At 38.2% G+C, this 16,273-nt stretch overlaps 1 protein-coding gene across 2 annotated transcripts in view; it reads left to right on the top strand.

Moving 5' to 3' along the window:
- Positions 1-16,273, top strand: part of ppp2r5d (protein phosphatase 2, regulatory subunit B', delta) — a 51,983-nt gene that overhangs the window by 31,814 nt on the left and 3,896 nt on the right. Inside the window, exons 5-16 of one of the 2 annotated variants that reach the window (XM_067386759.1) lie at positions 4,036-4,146; positions 5,485-5,577; positions 7,310-7,440; positions 7,632-7,691; positions 7,806-7,914; positions 10,390-10,443; positions 10,606-10,776; positions 11,631-11,758; positions 11,931-12,032; positions 12,164-12,223; positions 12,402-12,474; positions 13,621-13,662. In XM_067386759.1, the coding sequence (XP_067242860.1) occupies positions 4,036-4,146; positions 5,485-5,577; positions 7,310-7,440; positions 7,632-7,691; positions 7,806-7,914; positions 10,390-10,443; positions 10,606-10,776; positions 11,631-11,758; positions 11,931-12,032; positions 12,164-12,223; positions 12,402-12,474; positions 13,621-13,662 (1,134 nt within the window). The remainder of the gene's footprint in view (positions 1-4,035; positions 4,147-5,484; positions 5,578-7,309; positions 7,441-7,631; positions 7,692-7,805; positions 7,915-10,389; positions 10,444-10,605; positions 10,777-11,630; positions 11,759-11,930; positions 12,033-12,163; positions 12,224-12,401; positions 12,475-13,620; positions 13,663-16,273) is intronic. The other variant, XM_067386760.1, reaches the window with a different exon arrangement.

Below are 16,273 nucleotides of genomic sequence, written 5' to 3' on the forward strand. Positions count from 1 at the left end.
ACCAGCATTAAAGACTTTTAAAATCATTTTAGCTCAAAACTCACTTTCAGACAGCAGCAAGTGTTTTAAATAACTTATGTTTGTGATCCGATGTGGATTCTGATCACCAAGACTATGTGCGCTATTACCATAGTAAACATGGTAAATACGATGGCTTGAAGAAATCAGAGAAATATACGTAGGCTATCACAATCATGTAATTATTTTATCTGTCAGCACGTCTCGTCTCTCAACGGGTTGAGAAGAAGCGAACGCACCGGCCATAGTGTGACATCCGTTAACTAATAATGTAAACATAGATGACGGTTTTTATTTAAAAGAAAGAACGTAGCCTTCTTTTGTATGTAGGCCTAGGCTATTTATACATTTACAATACTTACTAAAATATAATTAATATTATTTTATTGCTTTTGAATTAGTTGTTTGAAGAGTAAAAAAAAAAATTGGTCGGTCTTAACGCAAATTTACAACCGGAAAGTCGGTCGGACTTAAAGCAAAAAAAAATTAAAATTTGAGTCGGTCCTAAATTGACAGGGTCTGTCGGGTTACGGCAAACAAGAATATTTTTAAGGATGGCCTGACACAGCAGCAGGTTTAATAGGGTGCCGTCACTTTAAGACTGAATGCATGGATCTAATATACTGACACACATCTGATTTTCTTACAACTTTTTACGTTCATTTAAGACATAACTGTGTTTACATGAATACTTGGCAATCTTGGCATTTTGACCCATTAAGGCTCACACCCGAAGCCCAAAGTATTCTTTGCTTGTCCGTGTTGACAGAAAGCCATTTAAGGGAACAACATGAGTTCTTTTTCACAGCTTAATACCATTTTTAAAACTCCATTTGATATCAAGCACTTCCTGCAGTAGACTACATTTTACAACAAGTAACATGATTTGACTGATTTGCCTTTTAAAGGTGAAGTATGTATGATTTTTTTTTTTTTTAATGCTAAAAATTAAATTTTCTTAACCCAGTTTATTGTTCTTTGACTAGTAGTTCGCCATTCATGGGTATCTCCCCCAAAAGTATAAACATTGAGCCTACCAGGCACCATCTAAACATTGAGAGCGGTCACCACTCTAAACGAATGGAATGCGCCACAATAATTCTCAACTATCGTCTTTTCATAATTGATGGAAGTCAAAATGGAAACTAAACTTTGATTAATCGCACAGCTATATCCCCATTACCTTTTATACATGGTTCCCGTGCATATAAACAATGTGTGGCTTAGTTCACACCACCTTACCTCTCTTGAGTGGTCAAAACTGAAGCCAAATAAAGTACTGCATTTCAAAAATCACTTGGCAGTTTTCTCAAATGTAATAATCATTTTTAAAATAGAAAATTACCCCTCTAATTCAGTTTCCATGGCAACATTAATCCTCTCCTACCATTCTGAGATCCCTCAGAACTGCAAACACACTAAGGTGATGCCTCATCTGCACTGTATCGTGTGACTCACCTTTCACATGAGTCACAAGAACTCATTCAGAGTGACAAGTGGCATGGAGGATTTAGAGATATTGTATATTAAATCTACCTATAATCTAAAAAACAATTTTATAAATCTTCATTTGACACCTAAGTGTCAACACAAGCAATTTTGTATCACCAGTTGCTTGACATTTTTTATACACATGCATGTCAAACACGCTTCCACTACCTTTTTCTTATTATTTCTTTACCCCACATATATGTTGGTTAGCTGATTCTCATCTGGTCAGAAGATAATAGGACAAACATGTTGGAAGTACACACCTCTGCCTATCATGTGACCAGTTGACAGAAGTGGCTTTGCCTGAACAATGCAGAGGTGATTACTAGCCAGGCCCAGGATAAAATCTGCTCAAGTGTAAATGTACACCAGGGAATTATGGGTAATTAACCGTCATAAATCAAGGCCCAGACACCTGCGTTTCCTTTCAGACATTCATAATTCGGAGAAGAGAACTGCTGTGTCCTGAATAGGGCTCAGCAATACAAAATTATATTTTCCAGCAATTTAATATACAAATATTTATGTATTTGCTCTGAAATAAATGAAAATTGTTTAAAAGGTTGATTTTTTTTATTTATTTATTTATTTATTTTTATTACATTTAAAAATATTCTTATATATATATATATATATATATATATATATATATCTCCAATTGTGTTTGTCTGAAAGAAGTTAGTCATATACATCTAGGATGGCTTGAGGGTAAGTAAATCATGGGATAATTTTCATTTTTGGGTGAACTATCCCTTTAATGCCAAATAAAAGTGCATTGAAGTCATTGTAATACATTGTGATATAATAAAAGTATCTGGTGTATATACTGAGAACATTTAATATATTAGCAACCCTATTTCTTGCAACTGAATTGTAAGACAATCACAATCATAAATCTCAAGCCTCTTAGCTTTCAGATGCACATTGTCCCTTCACGTTCCCCATCCTCTCATTTACTCATTAGACTCTCATGTCCCCCTCTCCCGTCTCCGTCTGAGGTGTCAGTGAGAATGTCTCGCCCCTCCCTCTCCTGTCTGGAGGTCTGAGTCGACTCTAATCTGAGGCTGTGGTCGAAACATTGCGTCATCTTGACAGAGAAAGCTGTGCCGCCCCTCTGCAGTAGTAACACTCCTATCCTTCTTCTCAGCCATTTTGGGACACGAGTATTAAACAGTATCTTACCACTTGTCACTTATGAGGAAGTTGATATTTAAGGTCTTACATATTTAATCCCTTGGATTCATAATGAGAGCTAAAGAAGAGAGACATTGCAGTATTGTAGTTTGTTCTTAACTGTGTGAGGTGAGGTTTTTAGAGCTGAAATTTAGTGCAAACATTATGGTTAATTATTAATTTGATGGATAGTTCTGACTCTGCTTCTGACTCTAAACTCTGATAGGACAGGTAATGTTCAAAGATACTGTAAAATGCACCAAATTACTTGCCAATTGTTTGGCTAAAGTTAAACTAATGATCTATGTATCACTTCGTGGAAAAATTTATTATTCTTTATGGAAGCTTGTTTCTGCCACAGAATAAAACAATTTAAAAGATAATTGCGACTTTTTATCTCACAATTCTGACATTTTTCCCACAATTGCGAGACATAAACTTGCAATCGCAAGTTATAAATTCAGTGGAGTTGTAAACTCGCAATTGCGAGGGGGAAAAAAATTAAGAATTGTGAGAAGTTGCAATTACCTTTTTTTAATTTATTTTTTTATTTTTCAGTGGCAGATACAAGCTTCCATAATTCTGATTATTAATTAGCATAAGTAAAAGTAACTATTTTTTTTGAGCTTGTGGCTCAGACTCAGCATTGGCATGTTTTATTTCTGGTGACGTTCACATAGAATGCAAGACAGCAACACAGGAATTCAATTTTTCATTATACAGTGTCCTATAAAGCGAAAACAGACATTTGACGATCAAAAAAGTCCATCGGATACATCTCTACATGAGCCAACAATTAAAAATGGTGCATGTGGAATATAACAGCAAAATCAACAACACGAGTGCTTCTGATAATGAGTTTGGTGGACTTTAGAGAGGTTTGGGAGCATTTAAAATGCTTGTTGAAAACACAATTATAAATTAAACTTCAAAATGTAAATTGTGGCTTTACAAGTCAGTTTTCTGTGTGAAGAAATTAAAACATACATTCAAAAATATTATAATTTGGACAACAAAATTCCAGTGTAGCAATAATAATATTTTCTTGTAAACTGTATATAAGTAATACAACAGAAAAGATGTTAACAACACAACCACACAATAATACTACTGCTTGCTTGGTACTAATACTACTCTTTATTGTGATACTTTTACAAAAAATGTATTGTGACAACCCAATTATTTTACCTGTAAATTGTTTACCTGTAATTAAAAATGTCTTTAATGCCTGTTCCTTTGAGATATACTGAATAGACACATATTTTATTGGTTTATTATAGTACTTTTAGGATATTCTTAGAATAGGCAGTTTCTCTGTTCATGTAATGACAGATAATGTGTGTTTCTTTTCAGTTTTCTGTAAACTTGTTCAGGACTCTGCCACCCTCTTCCAATCCCACGGGAGCAGAATTTGACCCCGAAGAGGATGAACCCACTCTGGAGGCCGCTTGGCCCCACCTGCAGGTGTGTGTGGAGCTAATTGTCAACTCAGTCCACCATTTATTGTGCAATATCAGCTCTACAAGCCCAGTCATATTTATCAAAATCTTTAGTGTATTAGGGCTGCACAATAATGGTTAAACTGATAATTATCACAATTATTTTGCTCAAAAACTATAATCACGATGAATATCCAGATAAACCAGAGAAAGAGAAAGATAAGTTTCTTAAGACCCCACACAGACGCACACACACACACACACACACACACACACACACACACACACACACACACACACACACACACACACACACACACACACACACACACACACACACAGTAGCTGCAAATGAAGGAACACAGACTGGCTGTATGATGCTGAATTTTACAACAGACAGCGCTAAATGTCCATTGTTTGTCTGTGTTGTCAGCGCTCTTTTGCAGTCCAGAGAGAGCATTTGCGCATGGTTGCTAGGTTGGGAATATTAATAATAATTAATAAATATTATTAAAACATTGGAAAGAAACATATCCTTTTAAGAGAAAAGCTCAATTTGGGGGATTTATGCTCTTGACATCTGGCAATCCCAAGCAGGAAAGATAGTGGAGGCTTATTGCCAATGAAAGATAATGGAATTGTCAAATTGTTAAAATATTCTCAGGACAAACAACCAGTGGGCCAATGTCGCAACGATTATTTTTAATTAATCAAGAGAGGCAGATATCGTTATCACGATCAAAATACGACTAATCATGCAGCCCTATAGTGTATGTTAAACGATGGTTGTTGTTTTTGGTGGTTGCACTTTTATGTGCCTTTTTGTGTTATGCTGTGCAAATTTAAGGCCTGAAAAGTGCTTTGCGAGCCATAAGGGTACAGAACTTTGGCCAAATTCAAAAGCAGTATCACATGTCCTTATTTTTCCTTGATCTCAGTGCAATGCATATCCTACCTAGATGGACAAAGCAAGAGAATGCGTAATAAAAAAATATTATTCGGTCCAAAAGTAGTCAAATTAAAACTGACTTTATATTAGTGTGTTCATTTTATATTAGCGTTTTCATTTTTATCATTTATATGGTTCTCAAGTTTGAATTGTTGTTGTCAAAATCAGAGTTGCTGTCTATGTAGAGTGTTGTATTCCAGTCACTTCTGAGGTTCGCTGCCGGCTTGATTTCAACGAGGCGGCTCACTAGGTTTTGGAATACAGCGTCTGTCTCAAATTATTAAAAAGTCCATTTGTGCAAGAACTGACAACATTTTATTGTTTTGGTGGCAAAAGGGACCTGACAGATACATTCATCATGTATTAATCTTTATTATATCTCTCATTCTCTCCCCCTCTTTCTCTCATCTTCAGCTTGTTTATGAATTCTTCTTAAGATTCCTGGAGTCACCTGACTTCCAGCCCAATGTTGCCAAAAAATACATCGACCAAAAGTTTGTACTTTCGGTGAGTGTCCTTTCTTCATCATGGTTTGTCCTCATCAGCACACAATCAGAGGAAGATAAATACTCCCTCTGTTGTGATTGTCAGTAAGGAAAACTGAGGCTAGCTGCTGTTACAGGTTTTATATGCATGTTACAGTGATCAGCACTTGCCTGTGTAGAATACTAAGCAAGGGTATATCACCATGCCAACATCTCTTTGTGCTAGGAATGTCCCAATCAAGTTTTTATCCCTCCGAACAGAGTCATTGAATACTGAGTATTCAATGATTCTGAGTCTGATTGATACTTGTATCAACTGTAAAAAGTTTTTTTTACAGTTTCAGCTTGAGATCAGCTCAGGACATCCCTACTTTGTACACTTTGGTCAACAGATTTATTATTATTATTTAAAAAAAATTTAATACTGATATTTGGAGAGCATGATTCTGGGCCTAGAATTTTATTGGCCTTGCAGTGTTTCAAGAGTGCACTGTGGAGTACAACTCACTAGAAATGTTTACATGCACTATTTTTCAAATAACTCCAATCCGATTTCAGATCCTGAAGGTACTGTTTATATGAACCCTAAACATTGCAGTCTGATTCACATATTCATTTACATGACATTACATGTATTCCCAACAAAACTTCAACGCATGCGCAGTCCCTGTGTTCACAACCTGAAAAAAGCCACCATAGTAATGTCACTGGAGCTGCCTTGAGTATATTTGTCATTTTTGGCTTGATGACATATATAACGCCCTGTTTACACCTGGTATTAAGATGCATTTTGGTCAATCGGATCACAAGTGGATGAGGGAGACACATTCCTATTCTCTTTTGTCCACTTTCTACCACTTCTGTCCTGATTTCTTCGAGTGGGTGGGTAAATGTATGGGTTTTTTCAGATCTTTCGATCTAATGGACAAAATAAGCTTGCGCAATTTACATATGAATGCTACCGGAGACAACAGAAAAACATACGGAGAGCAGCAGCTTTCGTTTCTGTTCTGACAGCCACAAGACCGTCCGAACACTGTGATTGTGCGTTATAAATCAGGAATAGTGAGAGAACATTGTGCTTGGGACATTTTTCGTCTTCAAACCAAACTTGGGTCTTTAGCTGATAAAGTTTAAATCCTGTCTGGTTGGCATGCTTCCCTTAATGTTTACGCATTAAGTCAGTAGGCGGAGAGTAGACAGCCTTTAGTGGCTGTTCGAACACATTCGACCACATGAGCATCTACACTACGAAAGCAGTCTGGTCGAAAGTGGACAAACTCAAAATGCTTTACATCCCGTTTACACCTGCATTTAGCGTAATCAACTTGTGATCCGATTGGCCAAAAGCATCTTGGGTGTAAACAGGGCCTAAAAAGAAAGCTGAGATTCGTCACAAGCAAATATTTATTTAGTAAATGTTTAGTCTCATCTTCTGACCAGTTTGTAAGATGCGAGATGTAATTAAATATACGCAAGTTTGTATGACATAAAACATTTGTAAACATGCGCATTATGACAACACTATTAATCTGATTGCGAAAGTAGTCGTTTCAGTTGTTTTGTTGTTTTAAATTTTTCCTTTTGATCACATTATTTCAGGTTACACCACCTGAGTGTTCACAAGTGTTGTCAATCCAGTTGAGCTATCAATCTGATTATTTGGATGCATGTAAACGTAGTTACTGGGATTGGTTCTCAGAACACATCTAATGATTGTGCTGATGGATTCAGTTCACCTTATTTCTTTTCAGCTTCTGGAGCTTTTTGACAGTGAAGACCCCAGAGAGCGGGACTTCCTAAAAACCATCCTGCACAGGATCTATGGAAAGTTCCTGGGGTTGAGAGCATACATCCGTCGGCAGATCAACAATATATTCTACAGGCAAGCTGTCCGTCTAACTAATCCACCTCTGCATACGTTTATCAAAATGTTCTCATTCATAAACTTTGTAACAGTAGATACAGAAACTGCGTCTTTGAATCAGATGAGTTTTGCATTTGTGAGAAAAGGTGAGATGGACAGCTTTTCCAGAATTCACCCATTGAGTCGATGTCCTTGATCTCTCACTGCAGGTTTATTTACGAGACGGAGCATCACAATGGAATTGCAGAGCTCTTAGAAATCTTAGGAAGGTGAGTGTGACTACTATCTGTGTTGCCATGACAAATCTGAGAGGAGGTCTTTCTCTCTTTGCTGACCTGAAAGAACCTGTCTGTCACATGACCAATCTCATGTTCTTCCCACAGCATAATTAATGGCTTTGCCCTGCCACTGAAAGAGGAGCACAAAATGTTCCTCATCAGAGTGCTACTGCCTTTACACAAAGTCAAGTCTCTCAGCGTCTATCACCCACAGGTACGCTTAAGGAGATCTTTTTTCTGAAGTACTGAATTATGCTGTAGCACTGAATACGCTGATTACCTGTGGCTGAACAGCACTCTTGCTTGTGTGATTTAAAAAAATAATTAAAAATCCAATTGTATTTGTTTGCATTTGGGGGAAACAATAAGAAAGAAAAAAAATCAGAACCAAAAAAAATTAAGCTTCTGTATTTTTAAAGGGGGCATCAGATGCAAAATTCACTTTTACATGGTATTTTGACATAAATGTGTGTTGGCAGTGTGCGTACACAACCACCCCATAATGATAAAAAACCACCCAGTGCTTTTTTTTTTAATCCCCACAAATCATAAGCGCTTTGTCAGATCAAGCCGTTCACAGATTCTTGGCAAAGTGACGTAAATTTGCACAGGCCACTCCCACGACTCATGACAGACACTGCCGTTTTAGCATAGACCCGCCCTGAGTGAGCTGTAAACAGACAGTCCGACACCACGCAGGTGTAGACAAGAATGTCTCCAAAGCGACTGAGGCATTTTGTTATTTGATATAAGAATGAACATAGCAGTCGTCCTTTACTCTCGACATCTGAGCCGCTGAAGACGCAATGGAGTAGTTTTGTTTTTGAAGGGAATGGATCCCCTGGATCTACCTATATGCGTTTATGTCTGCACTAAAAAGTTTGTTTTGTTAAAAAGTTCCTGAAGGATGGATAAGTACCTCCAGAAGACGTGAGTAACGTTATAGGTTTTTATTTATTTTTTTTATGAATCTTTGCAAATCACCTTTCCTAATTATGTGCTAGTTAGCAAGTATGCGGCTAAAGTTAAAGGCCAGTTCCCACCGCACAGATAAATGCCAACAAACACGTCTGTTCGCCATTGGTCGGAGTTTGTTTTAACCCGACTGAACATGTTTAATCTGCCTTTGTTGGGTCGGGGACATTCTGAGCAGTGTGGTATGATTTTTCAACAAACGACAACAAAGTTGTAATTTGAATTGGCCACGAACCGTTGCCATGACGATGAACAAGTCCCTTGCAAAGACTGCGGTTTGCTCACGCCGGCGCCTCACGCCCACACAACAAAGCACTACAAACGTGACATCGCAGCTTGTTCATTATCAAAATAATACAGTCGAATAAACATATATGTCGTCATTTCTATTTAGAACCTTCTCACTGTAATTCACAACTGCATGTTTATAATGAACAATGCATTAAAGTGTTTGTCTTATTACAAACAGTGTACATTTTATGTAAATATAACATGGTAACACTACAATAAGGTTTATAAAGGTGATAGTTATTGACTAGCAAGTAATTTTCAAATGTATGCAGCATTTATAACTGCATAAATAAGAATAGTGAGTTCAATGCAATACCTGCCAAATGGTGTGTACAGCCTGCCCATGGAAGATAGGAGTGGGGTGAGCAGTGGCTCATTATCATTTAAAGGGACATGCACCGAAACAGCTCGCTGTGAACAGACCTGTTTTTGACAAGGTAAAAAGGGTGTTTTTTACACAACCATTAAGAATTTTTTTATCAAAGTATGTTATAGACTTTTCATGAAAACCCTAATGAATCATGCTAACTTGTGGAAAATTGGCATCCGATGTCCCCTTTTAAAGGATTAATTCACTTCAGAATTAAAATCTCCTGATAATTTGCTCATCCCCATGTCATCCAAGATGTTTATGTCGGTCTTTTTTCAGTCAAAAAGAAATTAAGATTTTTGAGGAAAAATAAAAATGTATACACTTTTTAACCACAAATGCTCATCTTGCACTGCTCTGTGATGCGCAACGCATTACGTAATCATGCTGGAAAAGTCACGTACAGTGCTCAGCATAAATGACCCCCTTTGAAAAGTAACATTTTAAACAATATCTCAATGAACACAAAAACAATTTCCAAAATGTCATCTGTTTAATGATTAATAATTAATAATTTAATGATTAATAATTAATAATTTAATGATTAATAATGTTTAATGTTTACATGAAAGTAAGGTTAATAATATAACTTAGAGAACAAAAATTTCAGTTTTACTCAAATTAGGGTGATGCAAAAATGAGTACACCCCACTGAAAGTCTCACTGAAACGGCAATTTGGACCTTCAAAGCTTTACAGCATTATCAACAGTAACTAAAGGGGCTTTGGTTCAGTTCCACACCATGAGGATGCACCTTTTTTTTCTAACAAGCTCTTGCATTTTCTCCTTCACTGTGATATTTGAAAATGGTCAAATGCCCATAAATTTTGCATAACCACATTTGAAAGAATTCATATTTACCGGTTTAGTGCTTTATCCAGCATATCGCCCACCACTGCCTCACTGTATCCAGTCTATACTTTATGGATTAAGTATTAAAGGTTATGATGTTTTGCACATTGTATTAATAGAATGAGGAATAGTAGTGGCTCAATGTTAGTCATCCTATTGTGTTCTTTTAGGAAAAAAAATAATAATTTCCTGTACTTTCAGCTGGCCTACTGTGTGGTGCAGTTTTTGGAAAAGGACAGCAGCCTCACTGAACCTGTAAGATTTACAGCCTTGGCAACTGCACCCTTTCCTGTCACTATTATTAACATTTCTTTCAAGTTTTTTTTCTGTATGAATTCTTTATTCATGTTGAACTTGAGCATAACAAATAGTGCCAAGATGGCTTTTTCAGGTATTTGCCTTCCTCTTCTGCTTTAGGTGATTATGGGTCTGCTGAAGTTCTGGCCCAAGACCCACAGTCCTAAGGAGGTGATGTTTCTGAATGAGCTGGAGGAAATCTTGGATGTCATCGAGCCCTCAGAGTTTGTTAAAGTCATGGAGCCTCTGTTTAGACAGCTGGCCAAGTGTGTATCAAGTCCACACTTCCAGGTATGACAGTACTGATCTCGTTCTATCACTGAACACTGGGCATCATTTACATCGTCTTTTGCATATCATCTCCATGTTTTGTCTTATTAATTTTGTTCATAAATCATTACTATTGGTCATCCTTTGTGTCTGTCAGTGGGTTTTGCACATATTTAACCAATGAAAAGTATTAAGAGCTTGTGACTGGATCCTCAAACTGTCGGTCAAACCTCTTAATGCCACCCCACCTCAGTGCTGCATGCAATGCAAGGGTAAATAAAGAACTGGTTGTTTGAATAAGTAAAGCGTTTTTGTTACTAACGAAACACTATATATAAAGGCTAATATTGTATGTATTTGAGGAGCAGAGAAGAGTGTCTTAGTCTAGCATTTGTCATTGAGTCACAGCCAATACTGTCTCAAATATCCTGTGCGTAGCACTTCGTCTTTAGTAACATGAGACTTTGGCCAAATGACTACATCACTACAGTAAACTTCATAACCTGTAAGTTGATGAAAACATAATGCAATGCACTTTAATGCAATGCAATGCATCCGTTCTGGTCAAAAACCTTGCAACTCGTTCTGGTCGCTGGTCGTAACTCCATTTGAGCTTGATTTTGGTCAAATGTTCATAACATAATGACACATGCAAGTGTCTGACCCTATAATAAAGACACAATATCAACTTTGACAATGTGGTATTTAATTATTTAGAAAATACAGCGTTTCTTCCATTTCTTGAAGTAACATTTTTGGAGAAACGAGGTTTTCCACCCGACAGCGACAATATGCAATAATATAAAAAGAGAGTACTAGCATATGCATGTGGAGTGTGATAGTCATTGATCTCTGTAATGTCTTGCGTGTTCCAGGTTGCTGAAAGAGCATTGTATTACTGGAACAACGAGTACATCATGAGCCTGATCAGCGACAATGCCGCTAAGATCCTCCCCATCATGTTTCCCGCTCTCTACAAGAACTCCAAGAGCCACTGGAACAAGTATAGCTACACTTTGACAGATTTTGTATAGTCACAATCTGTTTGTTTGTTTGTTTTTTTTCCATTAAGACATATCTTCTTCAAAAAAGCTTTCTTATGATGAATGAACAGCTGAAGAAAGAAACGTTCTGTTTAAATGTCTGGGCTAATATTGCTCTGTTTCCTCCTGCAGGACAATCCATGGGCTTATCTACAATGCTCTAAAGCTCTTTATGGAGATGAACCAGAAGCTGTTTGATGACTGCACTCAGCAGTACAAGGCTGAGAAGCAGAAGTAAGTGAACGAAGGGAAGAAAGAGAGAATATGAAGGAAGGCAAAGGTGTGAAGATTGTAAAGGATTGTTCTGACATAAATTGTTTGAGAAGGTCTTGTCAGCAGTTGTCATTTACTGTCTCAAATCCTAGTGAACTACAAAGAGAGAGACAGCATTTTGGGCATCGAACATGCCCAGAGATGATGTCTAGGTAGGCAGTTCTCTAGATTTTGAGACCCAGTGACTGTCTTTGTTCTCTAAGCAGAATTACTAAACAAGTTGGTTTTTTTGAGCTAACCTTGAGGCAACCATATCTTTCCACATATCCATACGAGTTATTTTCTCTGACATATCCTAAACTCTGTTGTTGTTTTCCTGTTCTTCCCTAGAGAGAAGTACAAACTTAAGGAACGGGAAGAAATGTGGCATAAAATTGAAGAACTAGCCAAACAAAACCCTCAGGTAAACACTCTCCGCTGTACTCATACTTTTTAAATATAATATTAAAATAATTTTATAAAGGAACACTGAAGACTGGAATAATGACTGCTGTAAATTCAGCTTTGCCATCACAGGAATAAATTACAGAAATATTAAAATAAGTTGTTTTAAATGTTAATATTTCAAAGTATAACTCTTTTTACTGCATTTTTATCAGATTAATGCAGCCTTTGTGAGCATAAGAGACTTTTCAAAAACATACTTACAGAACCCAAACTTTTGAATGGTAGTGTACACAGATATAACCAAATAGGACACAATCAAACTGTCAGTAGCTATGTTTGCATCCCAAGTTGCGAATTTAACTTTAAAATTTGTATATCGCATAAAACATTTGCGAATAAAGCACCGTTTCCATCCACTGAGCCGAAGAGAACAAAATCGTCACTTCCTTATAAAGTGGCGCTAAATCAGTAAGACCATCTCTGGCTAAATATAACTAAGAAAAAGGATGCCTGCTGTTTGGGAATGCAATCTTGTAAGACAGTTCTGGGAGGGAATTATACCGAACCACTTTGACGACAGACTTTGCTCAGGCATTTCAGAATGACCAAACAGCATTTCAGATGCTGTGCAATGTGATCGCTCCGCTGGCTAGTCCTGTTATACCATCCCCTTGCACAGTCACATGACTTTTTTGATGCGCATCATGCAATATATTCGGTAAATGTGTTTCCATCATAGTTAATGCTCATGTCGTCTTATCAGATAAAAAATGTATCCGACTCAATTGAGTGCATACGTTTTTTTTTATGCAGCCTCTATGCGCATCTTAGCATTTCCATCCAACAGTTTTTTTTTATGCAGTATCCTAAAATTAACATAAAAATAGGTTGATGGAAACACAGCCAGTGAAGTCATATATTATAGGTGAAAATTACTTGAGAAATTCATTTGATCAGTTGCATAAGCTTTGTGTGCAGCTAATTTTTTATGTATCCTAATTAGAATTAATCAACTCAAAACTACTCCTGATGAGTATAATTATCACAACTCATCTCTCTCTGTGCTCTGAGGGCAAACACAAAAAAACCCACTGTTTAATCAGGATGTGATGTGGATCCTGTGAATGTGTGTTTGTCAACCCCAAGTTTTGGATTTTCACAGAGTACAAAGGTTCAGCTGCGGCCCGGTCTGGCTCAGGATGAGGTGAGTCATTTATTTCAGTAACAGAATAGTTATGCATTCATCTTGCTCTTTGGGTTACTTTCATCTTTCCTACCAAGTTTTGTTTAGGGTGGGTGGTATGAAAAAAAAAGAAAAAAAAAAAAAAAAAATCCTATATGACTAATTCAATATCACAGTTTTTGCTAGAAATTCAACAAAAATGGTTAGTATTTTCATAACCCCCCAGTTATGTCTATTTTTGCAGTAAATTAAACACATGATGCTTACTGCAGAACCAAATGACGTCAAGGAGCTTGACAGACGGGGAGCTGGACGTCAAGCTCCACCCATTATATATAAAGACGGGGAGCTGGACACCAAGCTCCACTCATTATATCCAAATACAGGGAACTTGATGATAAAGTTCCACCCATTATATCTAAATACAGGGAACTTGATGATAAAGTTCCACCCATTAAGTCTAAAGACAGGGAGCTGGACATCAAACTCCACCCATTATATCTAAATACAGGGAACTTGATGATAAAGTTCCACCCATTATATCTAAATACAGGGAACTTGATGATAAAGTTCCACCCATTAAGTCTAAAGACAGGGAGCTGGACATCAAACTCTACCCATTATATCTAAATACGGGGAGCTGGACATCAAGCTCCACCCATTATATCTAAATACAGGGAACTTGATGATAAAGTTCCACCCATTATATCTAAAGACAGGGAGCTGGACGTCAAGCTCCACCCATTATATCTAAAGACGGGGAGCTGGATGATAAAATTCCACCCATTATGTCTAAAGACAGGGAGCTGGACGTCAAGCTCCACCCATTATGTCTAAAGACAGTGAGCTGGACGTCAAGCTCCACCCAAAATATATCTAAATACAGGGAACTTGATGATAATGTTCCACCCATTATATCTAAATACGGGGAACTGGACGTCAAGCTCCACCCATTATGTCTAAAGTCAGGGAGCTTGACGTCAAGCTCCACCCATTATGTCTAAAGACGGGGAGCTGGACGTCAAGCTCCACCCATTATGTCTAAAGACGGGGAGCTGGACGTCAAGCCCCACCCATTATGTCTAAAGACGGGAGCTGGACGTCAAGCCCCACCCATTATGTCTAAAGACGGGAGCTGGACGTCAAGCTCCACCCATTATGTCTAAAGACGGGGAGCTGGACATCAAGCCCCACCCATTATGTCTAAAGACGGGAGCTGGACGTCAAGCTCCACCCATTATGTCTAAAGTCAGGGAGCTGGACGTCAAGCTCCACCCATTATGTCTAAAGACGGGGAGCTGGACGTCAAGCTCCACCCATTATGTCTAAAGACGGGGAGCTGGACGTCAAGCTCCACCCATTATGTCTAAAGACGGGGAGCTGGACGTCAAGCCCCACCCATTATGTCTAAAGACGGGAGCTAGACGTCAAGCCCCACCCATTATGTCTAAAGACGGGAGCTGGACGTCAAGCTCCACCCATTATGTCTAAAGACGGGGAGCTGGACGTCAAGCTCCACCCATTATGTCTAAAGACGGGGAGCTGGACATCAAGTTCCACCCATTATGTCTAAAGACAGGGAGCTGAACGTCAAGCTCCACCCATTATGTCTAAAGTCAGGGAGTTGGACGTCAAGCTCCACCCATTATGTCTAAAGACGGGGAGCTGGACATCAAGTTCCACCCATTATGTCTAAAGACAGGGAGCTGAACGTCAAGCTCCACCCATTATGTCTACGGACGGGAGCTGGACGTCAAGCTCCACCCATTATGTCTAAAGTCAGGGAGTTGGACGTCAAGCTCCACCCATTATGTCTAAAGACGGGGAGCTGGACATCAAGCTCCACCCATTATGTCTAAAGACGGGGAGCTGGACATCAAGCTCCACCCATTATATCTAAAGACGGGGAGTTGTACGATAAAATTCCACCCATTATATCTAAAGACAGGGAGCTGGACATCAAGCTCCACCCATTATATCTAAAGATGGGGAGCTGGACGATAAAATTCCACCCATTATATCTAAAGACAGGGAGCTGGACATCAAGCTCCACCCATTATATCTAAAGACGGGGAGCTGGACATCAAACTCTACCCATTATATCTAAATACGGGGAGCTGGACATCAAGCTCTACCCATTATATCTAAATACAGGGAACTTGATGATAAAGTTCCACCCATTATATCTAAAGACAGGGAGCTGGACATCAAGCTCCACCCATTATATCTAAAGACGGGGAGCTGGACATCAAACTCTACCCATTATATCTAAATACGGGGAGCTGGACATCAAGCTCTACCCATTATATCTAAATACAGGGAACTTGATGATAAAGTTCCACCCATTATATCTAAAGACAGGGAGCTGGACATCAAGCTCCACCCATTATATCTAAAGACGGGGAGCTGTGGCTCTGCAGTGAGCAGCCTCTCAAATTAAATGCTTTAGCAGGTGCTTCGTCTCATCTAATCATGAATTTTTAAAAACTGTAAAACTAAGTTCACACTCTGAATTCTTTTTAAATGTGCCATTTGCAGAGCCTTTGTAAAAGAGCTGATAAACACGCACCTTTGAGCATCATTTGAATTCTGTATTAATGCTGCAAGTTGCGATAAACAAAACATTGTGACA

Source organism: Chanodichthys erythropterus, chromosome 5 (genome assembly GCF_024489055.1).
Source record: "Chanodichthys erythropterus isolate Z2021 chromosome 5, ASM2448905v1, whole genome shotgun sequence".
In the NCBI taxonomy this organism is placed as follows: Eukaryota; Metazoa; Chordata; class Actinopteri; order Cypriniformes; family Xenocyprididae; genus Chanodichthys; species Chanodichthys erythropterus.